This window comes from Rhinolophus sinicus, chromosome 1, assembly GCF_057876585.1.
Source record: "Rhinolophus sinicus isolate RSI-liver-muscle chromosome 1, RSI-T2T, whole genome shotgun sequence".
NCBI lineage: Eukaryota > Metazoa > Chordata > Mammalia > Chiroptera > Rhinolophidae > Rhinolophus > Rhinolophus sinicus.
The window spans coordinates 171404184-171426024 of record NC_142501.1 but is presented as its reverse complement, the minus strand read 5'-3'; the positions used below and the strand labels follow the sequence as shown (position 1 = coordinate 171426024).

Sequence of the window (21841 nt, the reverse complement as noted above, 5' to 3'; positions counted from 1 at the left end):
GAACACATAATGCTTAGCCCAGTTTATGAGTCACATCTTTCCCTGATGGCGACCATCAACTTGTCCTCAATACCTATGTGTCTGTTTCTATTTTATTTTATTATTTTGATTTGTTTTATAGATTCCACATATAAGTGAAATCATACAGTATTTATCGACTTACTTCACTTAGCATAACACCCTCTAGGTCCATCCCACAATGTTCTTCGCTGAAGAAATAATTTGGATTAATTTTATTTAAATTGTTGTGCTATCTAACCAATAATTGAAAGCTAATTATATCCCCTCACTTTTCTTTTTCAGAGTTGTTAGTAAACTGCTCTCTCTTTGATACATTACTGAGATCTGTAAAAGTCATATTCCAAAAACAGTAATTTGTTATCTATTCTAATTAGGTGTCCTTGTGAGTAAAGAACCAATTTGTTTAGAATATAAAAATACCAGGACTCTCACAGGAAATCTAGATTTTTTAAAGCAAGATATACATATATATATATATATATATATATATATATATATATATATATGTATATATGTGTATATTTATATGTATATATATAGACATCTATATATATCATGTCTATATATAGACAGATATAGATATATATCTATATATAGATCTATATATAGATCTAGATGATATATAGATGATATAGATAGATATAGATATAGAGATATAGAGATAGAGATAGAGATAGAGATAGAGAGAGATAGAGATAGAGATAGAGATAGAGATAGAGATAGAGATAGAGATATAGAGATAGATATCTCATATAACTCAGCTGCCATGAGTAAAGAGACCCTCTCTTCCTGTTCACCATGACATCCCGGTCCCCTTCAAACAGTGCCTAGCCCTTGTTTGTCCTGGACACATCGCTAGCATTTGGTTCAACTGAGAATTCACTTTCCTTGGCCATTAGCTCCATTTAACAGAAATACCTTTATAATGTTTCTTTAGTTTGGGCTGCTTTACCTTGAGCAATTCTGTGATTTTTATTATACAATGCTGTTTTGGGGGGGGGGGAAATGAACAAGAAGTATTTTAATGAAAATTTTGTCCATTGCTTTAGTAAAATAGGCTTGTTTGTTGAACCAGAACACTTTGTTATTTTATGGTAAAAGGATTCTTATTTTTAAATAAATATAAGAATTGTTAGCAGATTCATAGTGTCAAAATTGGGAAATCACTTTGCTTTATGCTGTTTTTTTATAAGAACAAAAAAAAATTTCTGTTAAGTCATTTGTATGGGTCAATTGTTCTGATTTCCCTAAAATTACCTAATGCTATACTTATAACAACTAGGACAGAATCATGAAAAGCTGAAGATTTTAAAATCATTTATGTTCAACCCAACTGCACTGAATCAGAAAATAGAAAACAAAGCTATAAACTGAACAACAGTGACTATCTTTGAACTTCTTTAGTTAACAGACCTTACAGGCGTCCAGCTGTATAATAGTAAGTTCCCTTCAAAAAATCATAGTATCACTTCATAAAACTTAATGATGTACCAAGTCCCTTTTGCTATGTGCAGAGAGATGAATGCTACTGGAGAAAAGCATGCATTAGTACTTCCTTTTCCGTCCTCTAATGTTAAGTCCAGCAACTCTGCTGCAGTTCTTTTTTTCTCATTTATAACAACTTCCAGTGGACTGCTGGGTCAAGTTAAATCCTTCGGATCAGTGTACTCTGGCATTCACTTGGTTCAGTGATAGTTTTTTATATACTGTTGTTATTATTATTAAAAATAAAAGAGAGAGACTCACTGTGATTCATGAACCATAACTAGGTGGCTGATCTTCTTTTCATTGAAAAGCACTATTTGTATTAATGTATCTGCATTTCTTTGGAACATAAATCTAATGAAAGCAACAGCACGCTGAGATACACTGTCTCATCCCAACCAGTACCTAATAAATGATATGAATCGTGTAACAGCTGGTTACCTCCATTCAAATCCATATAGTTTACATATTCAAGCTAAAATCCTCACTGGTGGATGTGTTCTTCCAAAAGAATAAAGAAAGAAGTAAGAAAGACAAGAACAAAAACTTGAGTGTATTATAAAATTGTCTCTCACAAAAGTTTCAAAATCTTAAATTATCACAGGACTAATAACATTACTAAATACACTATAGTTCAAAATTCAATTTTAAAGGAAATAAATAAGATATTTTATCAATTATTATTTTCTTCAACATTTCTTTTTTTCTTTGAAGTCACTGACTATTGTATTTTGGATAATATCAAACATTTAACACAAAATATTAATATTTTTGAAGTGGTAATTTATCAAGTTACTATTGATTTATTATGTTATTATATAAGTGTAAACATAAATGTCTACAGTGGTTAAACTTGCTTTTTACTTAAAAAAAACAAGTAGAGATTAAGTTTTTTATAAATAGCCAAAATACCTGTTTTAAGGGCAGATGTTTTATTCCTAATTTCATAATCTGGAAATAACAAGGTCAAATAAACTTTCTAATTACAGTGGACCATAAATGGAGTAAAATATACAAATCTTAAATGTACTTCTTGATTATTTTTTTCTGAGCACTCTATGAGTATATTGATTTTGAAAAATGTATGAGTTTCTGAAAAATCACCAAATGAAAAATAAGGTAAATAGCAGATTATCTGTATAAAGCATTAATATGTAAATAACTTGCACTTTTTAAGAACGGTTTTTGTTGTGGCTTAAAGTAGTCAAGTCAACTTATTGCTGTGGTAAGATATAATTTATATGTGAGTTTGACTTTTAAAATATTTGTATTTCTAAATGAATACTTTGAAAAGCAATACTACTTGTATTTCAGTTTCTGACTTTGATCCATGTTATTAATAAAAGTAAGTGTCCTTTTCATAGGTATAGCACCTTACAGCACCTTAAAATTTACAAAGCGTTTTCACATAAAATATATTATTTGATCTTCACGACTCCATGAGGCAGGCAGTATTATTATTATTAAGGGAAAGAAATGAGACTGGATTTGGTGTCCTTTACCAAATCATGTGCTCCTTTTATCACACTCTACTTGTTTAAAATAAAAAGTTTAAATCACATTTAACTGATATAAAAGAATTCCTATTTTGTAAATTTGTCTATTTCGATCATGTTTATGTGTTAACAGAAATAGTTTGTCTTTGATTTTAAGCAATATTGTTTTATTCCTGACAAGTGTCACAAAAACTAAAAAAAAAAAAAAAAAAATGCATACTCTTATAAGCTGTTAAAGATTAGAAAACACTAAGGCATTTGGGGAAAAATTGTGTAAAAAGGTATAAAAATATCATAAAGTTGTTTATTAATTTACTATATTTTATTAAGTTGTTACTTTTTCATACTTTTAGAAACTAAAGGTATTTATAGATTTTCTTCCCTTCTTAATACTCTCCCCTCCCCTTGCACATGCACACTGCATACTACGAGTTCGTCTTGGACCAGAGCCAGCTTGAGCACACTGTACAGGAAGCTCTGAAGGAGACAAAGCAGAAATAGCAGTTGCAGAGACCACCCAGTAGGATAGAGGTGGGCAATATATGGTTCTCTGGTAGTTGCTAAGTTTCCTGGAAGGTCAAATATATACTTTATGCACTATGGCCACAACTTTTGCCATTGTCTGTCTTTTGCTCAATTGAAGCTGCTGTCAATTTGAAAAAAAACAAAAACAACAACAAAAAACAAAAAAGTCTAGTGGTGGGTGATCGCAGTGAATATAGAATTTATCACTGCAATATATTTACTCTGACTCTAATATGGAGGTCCTATTTTAAATGATATAATTGCTGCTTTTCCAACGTGACTATAGAAACAGAGAGGATTTAGAATTATTGGAATATCTTAAAAGGAGGCTGAAATATAGTGTACTAAAACAGAATAAGATATTAATATAGATGGGGAAAAACAAAAGGAAAGAAGCCATTCAGTATTTGGGCAAAAAAAACAACTCACTGCGTATCTCTCCACATCCACTCCAAAGTTTCAGTCCTCAGAGTTTCTACTACTCTGTTTATACAAATAGACCTTTCACAAGCCCTCATTCTATTTCCATAAGTCCAGTGTATTGTGTTTTCCAATGTCTATTGATTTAGTCAGATTTCTGATAAAGATCCCCCGCCTTTTCATTTAGGGTCTTCATATGACTTTGCTTACATCTCACATTTTCCTATAGGACAGTTAAAAAATAAAAGGCAACAGGGTCATGGATCAAACACCAAGTAATAGCTGGGTTTAAAGTGTGAGTATGAAGAGGAAGCTGCAAAGGAGTCTGAAAGGAGAAAAAGAAGAAGATGACCAGAGGAAAGTTAGCTCTGAAAAAAGGAGAAATGATTGGTATACAAATAATGTCCTCACCGGTAAGCGGACGAGAAGTCAAGAAAGAAGAAGACTGAAAAAAAAGACTCTGAAAATAGGTAGTCAATGATAACTTTAAAGTAGTTGTCAACTGGGGGTGATTTTTGCCTACCAGGGCATATTTGGCAATGTCTGGGGATATTTCAGTTGTCACAACTTGAGGGTTCTATTGGCATTTCATGGGTAGGGGTCAAGGATGCTATCAAACATCCTACAATGCACAAGACAGCCCACCCCGCAACAAAGAACTATCCAGGACTAAATGTCAATAGAGCCAATATTGAGAAACATCCTGCATTTTACAGGAGCTAAAATGAATGAAATTGAGGAGATTGTAGACAGTTAGGAAATAAATACGGCAACAGAAGGCTATTCATTGAGAGCTTTTTGCCTTGTAGGGAAAAAGAAGGACAGGATGGGGAATTTTAGGAGCAGGTAGGGCATAGAAAAAATATTGCTTGTTTTTCTCAAGGATGGAAAACTTGGAAGTGATGTAAACTGACAGTAATGAAAAGATGGAGGAAAAGCTGGAAAAACAAAACAAAACAAAGCAGGAGAAACATACTGATGAAATACTATTCTAAAGGAGGTGAAGGGTTGAAATCAAGAAGACTAGTAGAAAAGAGTAATATGAAAGACTTCATATTGCATATGCAGACACATATATCTGTAAGATCAGAAGAAATTAAGGACTAATGGGTAAAAATAGGAATGATTTGGGAGTGAGGGGAAAGAACAAGATAAATAGCTTGAGAGCATTTAATGTTTATTATACTCAGTGTCAGGATTAAGCAGCTGGTCTGTGATCCATTTTCCGTGTCATAAGGGAAAATATAGTATGCTTCCTAAAAAGAAAGAAGGCAGGTGACCTGGTGTAATCTCCTTGAAAACATACCAATGACAGACAAATAAACTGACAAACAAAAATGGTTTTCACTATAAGTGAATTGATACATGGACTGCTTTTAATAATATGTGTCTAAATTATCCAGGATTGTTTGTGAAAAATAAAGCTGGAATGTAGATGTTTATGAGTTATGGCTACCTGGAAAATGTCTATACATGCTACATAACTATGTGAGTTTAAAATGAAGATTTTCATATGGTCAAAAGGTAAAAACATATAGTTATAACTAAGTTCTGGGGATGTAATGTACAGCATGGTGACTATAGTTAAAAAGAAAAAGAAATGGAGAAGTTCCCTATTGAGATTGCTTCCTTCTGTGAAAATGAGGTGATTATACATGACCAACAATCCAAACTTTATCCAACAATCTGGGCTAGGACTTACCAGATGTAGACAGAAAGGATCTGGGACGCTGAGAAGGTATCCCAGATCTCTCCCTGCTTCACCATGTCTCTTGACGCCCGATAAAAACTCCGATTCATGTGAGTCTCTCTTAACAAAAAATTACCTGTGTTTCTCACTGACACAAATACTAATCATTGGGCAGTGTTGGAAGACAACTAGCTGATATTCTGCAAGGAATAACAAATATATACAATAAAAAGTCTAAGAGAGGGAACTAAAAAAATGATTAGTACTTGGGTTGTTTCAGGTAGGATGCAACAAGCTAAGCACAATAGAAGATCTAAACATGAGGGTTTTCCAAGCAAGCTTTTAAAATTAGAGTGAAATAATCACTGAATTAAATTATAAAAGTGATAAAATGACAGGTACTCTAATTTAGTAATCATTAAACAAAACCACCATCACATGGGAAAAATGTGAAATGTATATACATGATTCATTTGAAATCACACCTTTTATTCTGACATTGCAAATATGATGGTTTGAGAGAGAATATTTGTCTCAATTTTAAAATTATTTTTAAAATATTGGTATTTTAAAATTTTATATTTTCTATAAACTGACTGTAATTCTTAATACTAGATATTATTCTACATTTCTTGACCTTAGAAGTCAATTTTTAATTATTTAATTTACTAAAATTAATATAATATGCTGTATTAAATTTCAGAATAATAGAATAACTCTAAGAATAAATATGTCTTCATTATCTAAGTTGAATAAAAACTTCAAATTCTGGTGACTATTTCCTCAGAAAAGGTACTTATTTTTTCAAGGTCAATTCTGTTTTACAGATTATGCAGCTGTTGAGATAGTCAAGAATCCTGAATCGATAAATATTCTCTTTCATGCTGTGAAATCTGTGCCAGCCCACAGGGTTACCTAAATACGGTATAAAACAGTTTCATCTCACAGAAAATTGAGATAACTTGATCCAGTTAAAAATAGAATAATCATTTTTGCATTCTAACCCCAAGAGTAAAGGAAAACAACCTTAATTTCCCAATTTATACTGTCTAATGGGTATGTTCAATGTAGTATGGTTAGAGAAAAAGTCTTTAATTTTCTTCTACAACTGTTCTTCTCAATTATTTCCTTGATTAAGTAACACTAAACAGAAATATGTACTGTTCTTAATTGAGCTTTTAATATATATTGTTTAATACTGTTATTGTTACAACATGATTTTTTATTGCCATGGTCTGAATGTTTGTGTTCTCTCAAAATTCATATGCTGAAATTCAAATCCCCCAAAATGATGGCATTAGGAGGTGGGGCCTTTGGCAGGTACTTAGATCCTGAGGGTGGAATCCTCAGGAATGGGATTAGTGTCTGTATAAGAGACCTCTTAGCCTTCCACCATGTAAGGCACAAAGAAAAGGTGTTGGTTCTGAACTAGAAAAAACACTGGAACCTCCATCTTGGACTTCCAGCTTCCAGAATTGTGAGCAATAAGTTTCCATCATTTATTAGCTATTCAGTCTGTGATATTTTGTTATAGCTACCTAAGGGACTAAGATACATTCTAAGTTTTAACAAAGTAATCACAGAGGAAAAAATTAGGTGCTATGCACCTTCTCATGTGAACTGTACGAAGAGACAAGTAATAATTAGGATACTGCAACTTGATTTATTTACTCAAATTAATTTTAAGGTCATTTAAGATGAAGGGATTCAGCTCAATAAATAAACTATTCATAATTCTGTGTACCAAACATACAAACTGCGACAGCTGCTAAATGAAAATGACTCATCCCAAATACTAGGGAAAAAAAAAACAGGTATATTTATCCAATTCTACTTATTTAGAAGTAATTCTGAATCTTCAAGTTTATAAGAAATGAAGTGAGTTGGACTAAATAAAATATACCTGGGTGTTTTAAAACAACACCTTAGACATATTTGACCAAGAACTTGTATTTTTTAATGGGTTCTCCAATAAATAACACAAATAATTAACTATTTCTCATCTTCTTTGTATGGCCAGTCCATAACCATTGTACTGATATGATCCTGTAAACCATTCCATAAGACTTATTATTCTAAAATGAATTATGTTTCTACTGAAATAATGTCATAATTGGTATGGACTTCTTGATCAAGGACTTAATATAAAAATCAATGCTGTATCAAAAAATGCATCATAAAAATATCTGTGCATTTGTATTATACATTAAAATGTTGAAAAATGTGCAAAAGCACACCATACACAATGATTGTATTAAAGGCATATATCATAACCTAATCAGCAATCTTACCGTTAATTCACCCATATTTTTTGTGCACCAGACACTATAATAAGTGCTATAAGAAATGCTAATATGTACAAAATTTCTTCCACTTAAAAGACTGAAGTCTAACAGGTAAAATGAGAAACATTCATATAGCTAAGATGTGGGTGCTATATATGTGATATAACTTAGAAGGACATTGATAGAAAAACTATCCTTAGTAACTAGAAAAATCAATAAAGTCATTATGGATTAAGGCTATTAATCTAAAATTAATAAACTAGTTATCAACAAATGTAATTTCAGGTTGAATGAGTAATACTTATGATTTTCCTTCTTAAAATATAAGGATTGTGGAGAATGATTTGTGTGGTTCCATTTCCTTAAGAATATTAATGACTTCCTTTTCTCATTAGATGTTCTTGTAGCAAGCAATGATATTTGCTTTAATTCCATTGACAATAAGTTAAACCCAAAGCTGAGATCATTATCTTAACCCTCAAAAAGTCATTAACATTTTTACATATTTGAAAGTCTCATCTAGGATTTCAGGATTAAGAGGGAAAAATTCTTGAATCAGATTTTCTAATCATCATCTTTCCTTTGCTCTTAATTTTGAGCTGGAACAACTTTTATGCCACCAAATGGAAGTGTGAAGGTGCATATACCAAACAAGGCCAGTGGAGCTCTTTTTCCTGATGAATGGCAGAGGTGAGGTATTTTGAAAATGATTCTTTGAACATTAATGTTCTATTTTCTTCTTTACCGTCCCACTGCCTATCAGAGTACCTACTCATTAGCAGCTGGGCCACAATACAGTGGTAGAAATTAGCAAAAATATAAGAATTTATGTATACATTCAACAGTGTCAGTTGAGCATATAGACTCCATATAAATTAGGAATACAGAAGTTCATGTGCCCTTTTTTAATGCTTTTAATGTTTGATATTGAAGGTCACAATACAAATGAAACCCCACTCATTCTGAATTATAAGATGGTAAAAATTGTTAATCTGTCATACTGACAAGACCATGTAACTGTCTCCCAATATGGGACTCTAAATTCCACAAGGGCTGACTCTTTCATTTTGCATCTTCAGAGTAGGTTCTCAATAAACATTTTTTTGAAAGAAACTGTGACTGGCATGATGAATGAACGAACAAAGGATAAATTAATAAAGGAGAAAATAGTAGACCCCAAAAGAAAAGTGAATGCATAGTAAAGTGGTTGGGTATTTAACATAGGGCTTAATTCATTTTAGATCATTTATTATCAATAATATCTAAATTCTAGATTTTGAGATAACAAATAATTAAAATATGACGTGAGATGCTAATGACCTGCAAGTAACAACTTTTTTCTTAAATATAAATCTGGTCTTCTACAGAGGAAGTCCTACAGCTTATGTTTTCCCTATGCGATCTACCGTTTCTACACAAAGGCAGCTGGGGCCAAACTGCAAATGAGAGAAATTATGCTGTATCAGAGTCAACCTAGCCATACATGAATGCTGTCAGAATCACTTAGCACAAATACTTCAGGGCAACTTGATGGATGCATTTGCTGAGTCATCTGAACATAGCACAACTTTCCAAGCCAGCTTTTTAATGTAATAAAAATAAGTACTTCCAAATATAGTAGGATTCCCAGAAAGTTCATCAAGTAGTTAATTTAGATATACATCTCAAGGCCTTTAAGTCAGGAAAAGAGCACATCCCAAAAGACAAAACTTATGCTTATGAATGAATCCTTTGAATTCAAAGATATCTTCAACTTTTCCAACCACAATGACCAGTGCAGTGTGAGGCATAAAGTCAGGGCACATTAAATGACTGTGGACCAAAGGGAGGGAGGAGGCAAGCAGGGAAACTCAGTTAATTAAATGGACTGAGATACAATAAATTATTTGAGAATATGATACTCATTAGTGCCCAACAGACGTATCTGGGTCTATACTTTTCAAACACAAGGAAGAGACTGTACTTCCGGGTACCTTTTGTGGTTAGTTTTGGCCATATGATTAGTTCCGGTCAATGAGTTGTGAGAAGAAGTGAAGTGAGTCTCTCACAGGTCAGAGCATGGATTAATGGGATGAGGACCTACAGAGATCTCTTTTTGCCATGGTGAAAGGCAATATTTGCACTGGTAGCTGCTTCAACAGCCCAGATACAGAAGGAGACATCAAACAGAACTCCCAGCACTTTCCATAAGAACATGAAGCCTGAGCGATAAATAAACCCACATTATAAAGTCACTAATATTTGTAGGTTATTTGCTATCACGCAGCTAGGAAATCTTACTCATACACTCACTCAGGAACTATCCTTCATTTAATAATGCCAGATCCCCTGTATTGTTCCTTATATATGAATATATCCTTACATTAATACATATATATTATATATAACATTATATATATTATATATATATATTAAACACACACACACACACACACACACACACATATATATGTTTAGAGTAGGGTGATCTTGTAATGTTTGGAGTCAGACTTCACTGTGTAAAGCTGCTAGAGAAATCATGACAAATCCTTACATTTATTCATTGATATACTATAGTCTGGAAGGGAAAGTTCCTAGAAAGAAATAGCCTATTTCTAGAAAAGCTTTTGGCCCCTCCCAAGAAAGTATCAGGAAAGTTGCTCATTAGAGAAAATTAAGGAAAAGCTTAATTTAAAGCAGTTTAAACATATGAGTTTATAATAAATGTGAATGCTTAAAATTTTGTTCCAGGTATGTTTTGGTTTCTCATAATAAATTTAAGCAAAGTCTAATTCTTTTGATCAAAGAATTAATACATCCTACCATTATACTTTCAGATTGAGATATCCGCAAAGTATGCAAAAACACTAGAATTGTGATCTATCTAACCTATTAGGGTGCACTTTTGGTCATTCAGGAGCCCTCAGCATCTTAATAAGTAGAACCATAGCCTAGTGGCAGAATTAAATCCCTATGAACTATATGAAGCACTCCACTTCCTTCTCAGTATGAATATCTTCTTTTGTCACAAAGTTCCTTTTATGGATGAGCTATCTCTCAGTGAAGACATTGATACCATTCATCAGCACATCAAGAAATAGTACCACATTTTAAGTCCAGAATAAATACTAAATTTTGTTTCTTTTTTGTATCCCTTTCTGAGGGTCATAGTCTATACTTAGAGAAAAAAAAAAAAAAAAGGTTGCCTTAAATGTGTTAACTTCATGACTCAGAAATAAGGTGGGGAAATGAAAAATTGAAAAATTAAGGCAAATCTATCACATCCCACCCCCTCCCCACCCCTGCAGCAAAGAAGCATATAGGGATTAAAGTTAGATAGCTAGGATACAAATCTCAATCCTATCTTTGTCACTTACTTTCTGTATTTTTAGCAAGTGCTTATCATCTCAGTGACTTATTTTCCTCTTTTGTAAAATAGGATCAATAACAGTACCACTTGGTTCACAGTATTGTGGGGACTGAATGTCACAATACATGCGAAGCATGAGGAGTAGTACTTTGGTTCAAATTAGATTTAAAAATACATGTTACTACTTTTTAAAGATTTTTATTAAAATATAGCGAACATGCAATATTATGTCAGTTTCAGGTGCATACCATAGTTATTCAACACTTGTACGAGGTGTGATCAAACAATATGGTAAAGGTTTAAATTTAAAAAAAAATTATTACAGTAAAAGACACATTACCATTGATAACCTTCAAAATACCACCCCTCGCTATTAACAAATTTATGCCATCGTTCTTGCCACTTTCTGAAGCAGGTCTGGAAATCTTCTGTCATGTCTTTGGTTTCACTGTCATGGTTGCCTCAATGTCCTGAATCATTTTAACTTTGGGGAAAAGCCAGAAGTTGCACAGTGCCAGATTGGGTGAATAATAAGGTGGATGAGGACAAACTGTACCTTTTTTTTTTTTAAGTTTATTGGGGTGACAATTGTTAGTAAAGTTACATAGGTTTCAGGTGTACAATTCTGTAATACATCATCTAATTATCACATTGTGTGTTCACCACCCAGAGTCAGTTCTCCTTCTATCACCACATATTTGATTCTTTTTAGCCTCATCTACCACCTCCCTGCCCCCCCTTACCTTATGGTAACCACTAAACTATTGTCTGTATCTATGAGTTTTTGTATCTCATTTGTTTGTTTTGTTTTTTTGTTGTTTTCGGTTTATATACCACATATCAGTGAAATCATATGGCTCTCAACTTTTTCTGTCTCACTTATTTCGCTTAGCATAATAATCTCAAGATCCATCCATGTTGTTTCAAATGTTTTTATTTGACAGAAATTGCCATACCAGAAGCGATGTGTGACACGGAGCATTGTCATGATGGAGGATGATTTACGGAACACGTTAAAATGCGCCTTCTCTCACACATAGCTCACAACCAACTGACTGCACCAAACAAGTTGAAACTTGTCACACACTGTTACTAAGGTTTGACGCACCGCTCACCACTTCCTGTATTGAAGATCCCTGCCTTTCCGTTTGATGGCACTCGGCAGCAGCATTCACTGTGTTTTTTGATCATTAGCGCAAAACTCCACGTCACACATCACTTCTAGTACAGCAATTTCTGTCAAATAAAACAATACAATGTATCCTCATCCATCTTATTCACAGGATCTGGCACCGTGCAACTTCTGGCTTTTCCCCAAAGTCAAAATAACCTTGAAAGGTAAACATTTTGAATGGATTCAGGATATGGAGGCAGCCACCAAAGCGCAAGTGAAGACACTCATAAAAGACAACTTCCAGAACTGCTTTAGAAAGTGGCAAGAAAAATGGGATAAGTGTGTTCAAAGAGAGGGGGAGTATTTTGAGGGGGGATTGATGGCAATATGTCTTTTACTGATAATTTTTCTTTAAATTTAAACATCTACCATATTTTTTTACCACACCCTCGTATACTTAAAGAAGCGATCACCAAAAGTCCAGCATCCATCTGACACTATACCACGCTATCACAATGTTATTGACTATCCCCCATGCTGTACATTACATCCCCATGACTTATTTTTGTTTTATACCTAGAAATTTGAACCTATCATTCCTCCTCACCTTTCCCCTTCCCTTTTTAAGTTTTCAATTACAGTTGACATTCAATATTATTTCAAATTAATTTCAGGTATGCGGCATACTGATTAGACATTTATATAATTTAAGAAGTAATTCCCCTGACTAGTCTAGTACCCCTACCTGGCACTATACATAGTTATTACCATATTATTGACTATATTCCCTATGCTTTACTTTACATCCCCATGACTACTTTGTAACAACCAATTTGTACTTCTTTTCTCTTTTTCACCCACCCCCAGAATCCCCTCCCATTTGGCAACCATCAAAATGTTTTCTGTATCTATGAGTTTGCTTGAGTTTTCTTTGTTTATTTTGTTCTTTAGATTTCACATATAAGAGAAATCACATTGCATCTGTCTTTCTCTGTTTGACATATCCCACTCAGCATAACACTCTCCAGGTCCAACCATACCGCCACAGATGGCAAGAAACTATTCCCTTCCATGGCTAAGCAATATTCCATTGCATATATGTGTGCCACCTCCTCTTTATTCATTCATCCATTAACAGACACCTAGGCTGCCTCCATATCTTGGCCATTGTAAACAATGCTGCAATGAACACATGGATGCACATATCCCCTCAAAGTCATGTTTTGGTTTCTTCAGATAAATACCCAGAAATGAAATTGCCTGGTCCTTCTTTGTCTCTTGTTAGAACCTTTGTTTTAAAGTCAATTTTGTCTGGTATAAGTATTGCTACCCCAGATTTTTTTTTTCCATGAAATATCTTTTTTTTTCCATCCCTTTACTTTCAGTCTCTGTATTTTTTGTTTGTTTATTTCTATTTTCATGAAATATCTTTTTTCCATCCTTTTACTTTCAGTCTGTGTGTGTCTTTCAATATGAAGTGAGTCTCTTGTAGGCACCCTCTGTAAGGGTCTTGTTTCCTTATCCACTCAGCCAACCTATTTTTTTATTAGAATATTTAATCCATTTATATTGAAAGTAATTGTTAATAGATATGTAGTTATTGCTATTTTACTATTCATATTTATTTTTATTTTTTTTATTTTTTTTTTTTGTTTTTTTTGTTTTAAAGAAGTCACCCTAAGATTCCTTGTAATACTGGTTTGGTGGTGATGAACTCCTTTATCTTTTTCTTGTCTGGGAAGCTTTTTATCTGCTCCTTGATTCTAAATGATCACTTTGCTGGGTAGAGCAATTTAGGTTGTAGTCCTGGTTTTTCCTCACTTTCAATATTTTGTGCCAATCCCTTCTGGCCTGCAAAGTTTCTAATGAGAAATCAGCTGACAAACTTATGGGGACTCCCTTGTAGGTAACTAAGTGCTTTTCTTTTGCTGATTTTAAGACTCTTTCTGTGTCTTTAAACTTTGGCATTTTAATTATGATGAGTCTTGGTGTGAGCCTACTTGGGTTCATCTTGTTTGGGACTCTCTGTGATTACTAGGATTATATGTCTATTTCCTTCCCCTGGTTAGGGAAGTTTTCTGTCCTCATTTGTTCAAAGAGATTTTCAATTCCTTGGTCTCTCTGGTCTTCTGACACCCCTATGATGTGAATATTGGTGTGCTTGATGTTGTCCCAGAGGCCCCTAAAACTATTCTCATTTTCTTGGATTCTTTTTTTCTTTTTGCTGTTTTGATCAGGTGTTTTCTGTTACCTTATCTTCTAAATTGTTAATTCAGTCCTCTGCTTCATCTAATCTACTGTAGATTCCTTCTAATATATTCTTCATTTCCATTACTGTATTCTTCATTTCTGACTTTTTTTTATGTTTTCTATTCCCATTTTTATGTTTCCTATCTCATTGTTGAATTTCTCCCTGAGAGCATTGAGCATCCTTATAACCAGTGTTTAAAACTGCATGTAAATTGTCTCCATTTTGTTTAGTTATTTTAATGGAACTTTGTTCTGTTCTTCTATTTTGGACATATTCCTTTGTCTTCTCATTTTAGCTGCCTCCCTGTATTTATTTCTATGTATTAGATAGGGATGCTATGTCTCCCAGTCTTAGTAGAGTGGCCGTACATAGTAGGTGTGCTGTGGAGCCCAGTGGAGCAGTCTTTCTAGTCACCTGAGCTGGGTACTGCAGCTGTGTCCCTTGTATAGGTTGTATGTGCCCTCCCATTGTAGTTCAGCTTTGGTTGCTCTTTGAATGTCAGTGGGAGTGATTGACCCTTGTGCTGATTGGTTGTGAGAACTGAAGTAACTACAGTGGAGGAGCTGTTATGCAGGGGCTACTGACCAGGATTCACTTAAGCAGGGCTCTTGTGCCTGTCCAGTCTGCCCTTTGGGTGTGTCATTCTTGGAGGAGACTGGGTGATGCTCCAGCTTGGTCGGAAGCTGACCAACAAGCATGCGTGCCTCGGAGCCTACTGGGAGGGGACCTGCTGCTGGACAAGTTCAGCCACAGCCTGTGTCCTGCCCTGGGCCACCTGGCATGAGCCACAGAGCAATCCACTTATGGTCACCACCAGCACTGGGCTTGGAGGTGCCTCGAGAAGCCAAGCCATGAACCGAGGATGGCTGCCACTAGTGCTGGGCTTGGGGCTGCTCAGCAAGAGGTGCAGAACATGCTGAGTTCAAATGCTGCTTGTTTGGGGTTTGTGAACCTTTGAGAGATTTTACAAAAATTCACAGCATGAGCCAAGACAGACTGTTTGTCTAGAAAAGCCACCAGAAGTGGCTTGGGTGGGCCCACAAGTTGGGTGGGGCAGGGTCTCAGGGAATCAGGATGAACGAACAGTGTAAGCCTGGTTGATAGAGATGCAGATATGGCAGCTTCTGGTGACTGCATGCCAGGAAGGGAGACATCTCAACAAAGAAACAGTGGATTCTCCCAGCACTTCTGTCTGGGAGACAGCTGTCCCTCCAGCCCTCTCCCTGAGGCCAGACAACTTAGTTCCTCCATATATGTCCCTGTCGTCTTCTGAACTGCTTCCCCAGTGCTGGGCCTCAGAGCAAGTGAGTCTATCAGTGGGTAAGTCCGTGCACGGGCCCTTTAAGAGGATTGTCTTGGACTCAAGCCACTCTCCATCTCACACAGCCACAATCACCGCTGGTTTTCACACCAGAAGTTGTCGGGAATTCTCTTCCCAGCCCTGGAACCCTGGACTGGGGGAGAGTGTTGTGGGGCTGGAACCCCTCACTCCTCCAGTGGTGTCCTCCGCAGCTGAGATATCCTTTCCAATGTTTAACTGTCACACATGGGTTTGGGACCAGTCGGTTCCATGTCTCTGCCCCTCCTACCTGTCTCTAAGTGGCTTCTTCCGTATCTCCTTAGAGGTAGGACTTTGGTTCAGCTAGACTTCAGGCAATTCTCAATGATGGCTTTTTTGAAGTTTAATTGTAATTTTAATGTGGTCATAACAGGATGCGAGTACAGCACTTACCTCCTCCTTCATCTTGACAGGAAATCTACACATTACTATTATTATTTCTCTAAAAGAAAAGAATAACTGAACCATGGGTGTACTCTTAAATACATATATCCACTGGAATTATTTTGAAAGAGTAATATAGAAAATGTGTGTTATTTTACACACATTTCCTAAATACATGTCACTTGTTTCACAACTAACATAATGTAAAGAATCATGGCATTTCATCTTCATATTGCTATGAGTTAAAGATTATATTCTTGTTCATTTTAAATTAACTATTACCCTGTAAAATAATTGAAGGATGAGATATTGGTTGCAAAATTCATAGAAAAACAGTAAAGTCATAAAGTATGTTTTATAGATTTAGTGTAACAATTCAACTGTTTCAGTATTTATTTCAACAATTTTTACCTATAAATCCAGTTAACATGTATTTTACCAAGTTTCTGTTCCAATCTTGATAGCCTTTCCCCTAACATGGCAATGGTGTCATCCTGCCACCTAGTGGAAGATCTACATCACTGCAGGGACACTTGTTAATTTATAAAAAGCCTCAAATAAAAAACCAAAATTGCATTTTTGTTTTAACATTTTAATTTTTAAATCTTGAAAGTGGATCTGAGAAGTAGAATGATTTTGTGATATTACAAGGAAAATTATTTATATATAGTATGAAAAAACGAGCTATAAATAATATGTAAAAGGCCCAGTATTTGGCAAGTACTATAAATAATGCATAATTATTAATATAAATACCTCTCTGTGAAAGAATAATGGAAATTTTGTGAATTTCACAATAATTCATTAGCCATAACTTTTAATGTTTCATCAATTGGAAATCCTTCTTAACACGTTCTTAGACCAAAAATAAAGTCTATTGCAATAATATAACATTTTTAAAGAACATAAAGATGAAATATTACATATGTATACTTATATGCATATATATATATATGTATATATATATATATATATATATATATATATATATATATACACAAATACAAATACAGATACAATTATTTTCTACCTCCATACAAATAAGGAACCCATTATCACTTGTTGTTTTGTAGTTACTGATTTGTCCAAGATTAAAATCTGGTCAAGCCTGACCTAATGGATAGAACTTCTAACTTCAAATACAATGGTTTTGGTATCACTCAGTAGTGTCTCAGTAACTTAAGGCTTCTTTACAACACAACTGTCAGAATGAGATGAGCTAACATTTTTATTTGAAGACGTAAATATGTAAAATACATAGAAATGCCATAAATTATTTAGCATTTTGCACATGTAGGTATGTAGGTAGGTAGATAGATCATTTAAAAGAAACACTGTTAAATATTAGGGATCAAAGACACTGCTGAAAAAGGACCATTTGTGAGAAAATGAATAAAGTAATAACTTTATTTTGAAATAACTCCAAAAGGCAAGCCCACCCCAACATTTGTGAGACGTGAGCCTCTTGGAACCCCTGGGCTGTGGTCCACTCATCATCAATTCTCACCCCAGGCTCCAGATCACATTATGAGGAAGCTTCATCCACATGCCTCTAAGATACCTCAGCCTACAAGTGCAAGCCCAGACCCTACCCCCTACATACCCACCTCCACCCTTAGCTGCAGGCTCCTAGAGTTTGGACCAGGAATCGGGAATCTCAGTTAATCTAGAATGCATTAGTGCTTTGGATAGGCACTTTGCCTTGCCTTGACTCCAAAGGTCTCTCACCTGTTGTGGAGGGTCAACTGTAAAACCGTCTAATGGTGGGACTGGCATCAGCATGGTTTATAAAAGGACGTATATTAGAATGGCTATAGAATAAAGAGCCAGTGTGAAATGACGGTGTTAGAGGGTATCCTCATAACCATCATTTCTCTTAGCTTGTGTATCCCAGGGTTTTATTCTAGAATGGAGAACATCAAACTTTCCATCAACCAAGGAAGACAGGAATTAAGAGTAGTTATCGTGGCCGTCTCCTATCTGTCACAACCCATGAGAATCTTAAGTGAAAACTTAGCATCTCTGACTTGTGAAGTCAACTATGGAGATCAATTTTCCCTTCAAATATAAGAAGTCATTTTTCAGTGTGTTTTCACTCTGCAAGAGGCATGAACATGCCAGATGTATGTGGAATTACTGTATCACGTGAAGGTACATGTATTCACTTACCAGGCTGTTCATTTTTGAAGACGATGAACCTGCTCTTTGCTTTCTTAGACTATTAACTTCTTCTCCATTTCCATCTTTTGGTTTCAGGATCATTCTGCTACTCCCTGCAGTTCCTTCTGATGAGGATCGTAGCCGCCTCTCTATAAATCTTCCTTCACGATATGGACTGAGGCTACTGGCAAGAACTGTTAAAAAGTAAATAAATAAAAATTAATATAAATAGTTAAATATAGTTTTTATAAATGTTCCATTGAAAGCAAATTGGAAACTCCTTGTGTCATTCAAAATTTCTCTATCACAGAAAACTTTTTAAATTAATAAAGTTTGCTTAATCATGTAGTCACTTTGAAGCCCAAAACCTTTGGAGTCATCTGTGGCTTCTCCATACCTCATATAAATCACAAAAGCAAATCCTGTCTTTTTTACCTCCAAGTTGTGTACAGAATCTCATCACTTCTTGCTACCTCCCTCACTAATATTCTGGACCAAACTCTGTCAATATTCCCCTGGGTTGCTGTCATACTTCCTAATAATCTCCTGCTTCTGGCTACTCCCACCTGCCTCTCCCTACCAACACACAATCTACTTTCCACATGGTAACCAGAATGATACACTTAAAACATTAAGTTATATTAATCACAATCACTCCTCTAATCATTTTAAACCTGATGTGTTCCCAATGGTCACTCAGGTTCCTCAAGATATAACCCTTCTCTCCAACTCACACTTGGGACCTCTCCATCATCTATCTGTTCAGGTCTCTAACTTCATCTTCTGCTGTCTCCCCTACCCCTTCACTCTGCTTATGCCACACTAGACCTTTTGCCATCCCTAGAAAATTTCAGGTGTGTTCCCGCCCCAGGACCTTTACACCATAGCCTTTGTACTGATATACTTCTCTCAAATATCTGTATATCTTACTTTCTAATCACCTTCAAGTCTTAGCCAATATGTTACCTTGAGTAATATACACTGCTCACCATACCTAAAGAACAAAGCTGGATGTATCACACTCTCTGACTTCAAATTATACTACAAAGTGACGATAATCAAAACAGCATGCTATTTGGCAGAAAAACAGACACACAAACCAATAGGACAGAATTGAGAACCAAGACATAAACTCACATATATATGGGCAGACAATTTTTGACAAAAGAGCCAAAAATATACAATAGAGAAAAGAAAGCCTCTTCAATAAATGGTGCTGGAGAAATTGGAAAGCCACATGCAAAAGAATGAAAATAGGCTGTTATCTGTCACCACACAGCAAACTTAACTCAAAATGGATCAAAGACCTAAATATAAGTCCTGAAGCAATAAATTGCATTGAAGAAAAATAGGTACTAAACGTATGGACCTTGGTCTTAGAGAGGATTTTATTAATTTGACCTCAAAGGCAAGGGATATACAACCAAAAACTAAAAAGCTTCTGCACAGCAAAAGAAACTATCAACAAAACAAAGAGGCAGCCAACTGAATGGGAGAAGATATTTGCAAATAACACCTCAAATAAGGGGCTAATATCCAAAATATGTAAATAACTCATACAACTTAACAACAACAACAACAAACAATCCAATTAAAAACTGGGCAAAGGACCTGCACAGACACTTTCCCTAAGACATACAAATGGCCAGCAGATGTATGAAAAGATGCTCCACATCACTAGCTATTAGGGAAATGCAAATCAAAACTATAATGAGACACCACCTCACACACCTGTTAAGCTGACTATTATAAAAAAGTCACAAGAGAACAAATATTGTAGAGGATGTGGAACAAAGGGAACCATTACACAGTGTTTGTGGTAAACTGGTAAAGCTTTTGTGGAAACATGTGGAGTTTCTTCAAGAAATTAAAAATAGAACTACCATATGATACAGAAATCCCATTTCTGTATATGCAAAGGAAATGCAATCATTATTTCAAAGAGATATCTGTACCACCATGTTTATAGCAACATTCTGCACAATAGACAAGATATGGAAACAACCTGAGTTGTTATATAAGGTGGTATATATACACAATGGATAATTACTCAGCCTTAAAAAAGTGGAAATTCCATCATTTGTGATAACATGGATGAACCTGGAGGGCATTATGCTAAGTGAAATAAGCCAGATAGAAGATGACAAATTCAAAGACATGTGGAATCTTAAAAATAAAAAAGTCAAACTCATAGAAACAAAGATGGAAAAGTGGTTGCCAGTAGAATAATAAAAAATAAGGAGAGGTTGGTAAAAGGGTACAAACTTTTACTTATAAGATGAATAAAGTCTGATATCTAATGTATAACAAGGTGACTACAGTTGATAATACTGTAACATATAATTGAAATTTGCTAAGACACTAGAACTTCAATGTTCTCACTGAAAAACAAAGGTGAACATGTGAGGTGATGAGCACGTGAACTAACTCAATGGTAGAGAATCCTTTCAAAATGTCACAGTATACACATACATGAAATCATCACATTTTACACTTTACATATTACACAATTTTATTTGTGAACTATACGTCAATAAAGCTAGAAATAAATATAAAACAACACCACCCCCTACTTTCTACTCCTTCATTCTGCTTTAAACTTATCCTCAGCAATTATTAGCATATGCCATTTATTTATTAATATGTTAGTTGTCTGAGTATCCCCAGTAAAAAGTGAACTTCATGAAGGTAGGAATTTGTGCCTATTTTATTCATTGCTATGTCCCTAGTGCCTAAATCAGCGCCAAAACAAATGTTTGTTGAATGTATGATTCAGTGAGTGAATAAATGAATGAATGGCTCATCTATCAGTTTAAAGACTTTTGTCCAGAACCTATTAGGCCAACATATAGCAGTTTTTATTTTTAATAACTTTTTAAACCAATAAATAAAAGTTAAAATGCCAGACATTACATTATTAATTTTGATATGATTGAATACCTAATACATTCAAATGTGTATTAAATATTAGCTTAAATATGTTTCAAAATAAATACAAACTACATTTAGTATTATGGAATTTAATGTGTACAACAACTCTTTCTTACATAAAATACACTTACTTAACTATTTTAAAATATTAAACTTCCAAATTATAAAATCCTTATGAATAGCAGACGACCATCTCCACAAAATGAAGGATAGTACATTATCACTGTTTCCTTGTTGACATTACCAGCTTATTTACCTATGTATATTTGTAGATAATATGAATACATAACTAATGTCCAAGAATGGACAACATATTGTGGAATTCAGTGAAATTACTTTAATATGTTGAACACCTTGCAATCAGGATATCAGTCAAAGATTAATAATCGGC

General features: G+C 34.6%; 1 protein-coding gene across 4 annotated transcripts in view; it reads right to left on the bottom strand.

The window, feature by feature from the left end:
* The window catches only part of CCSER1 (coiled-coil serine rich protein 1), a 1120696-nt gene that overhangs the window by 964914 nt on the left and 133941 nt on the right, over positions 1 to 21841 (bottom strand). For all 4 annotated transcript variants that reach the window (XM_074323491.2, XM_074323500.2, XM_074323504.2 and 1 more), the window contains exon 3: positions 18529 to 18713. In XM_074323491.2, coding sequence (XP_074179592.2) covers positions 18529 to 18713 — 185 coding nt within the window. The remainder of the gene's footprint in view (positions 1 to 18528; positions 18714 to 21841) is intronic.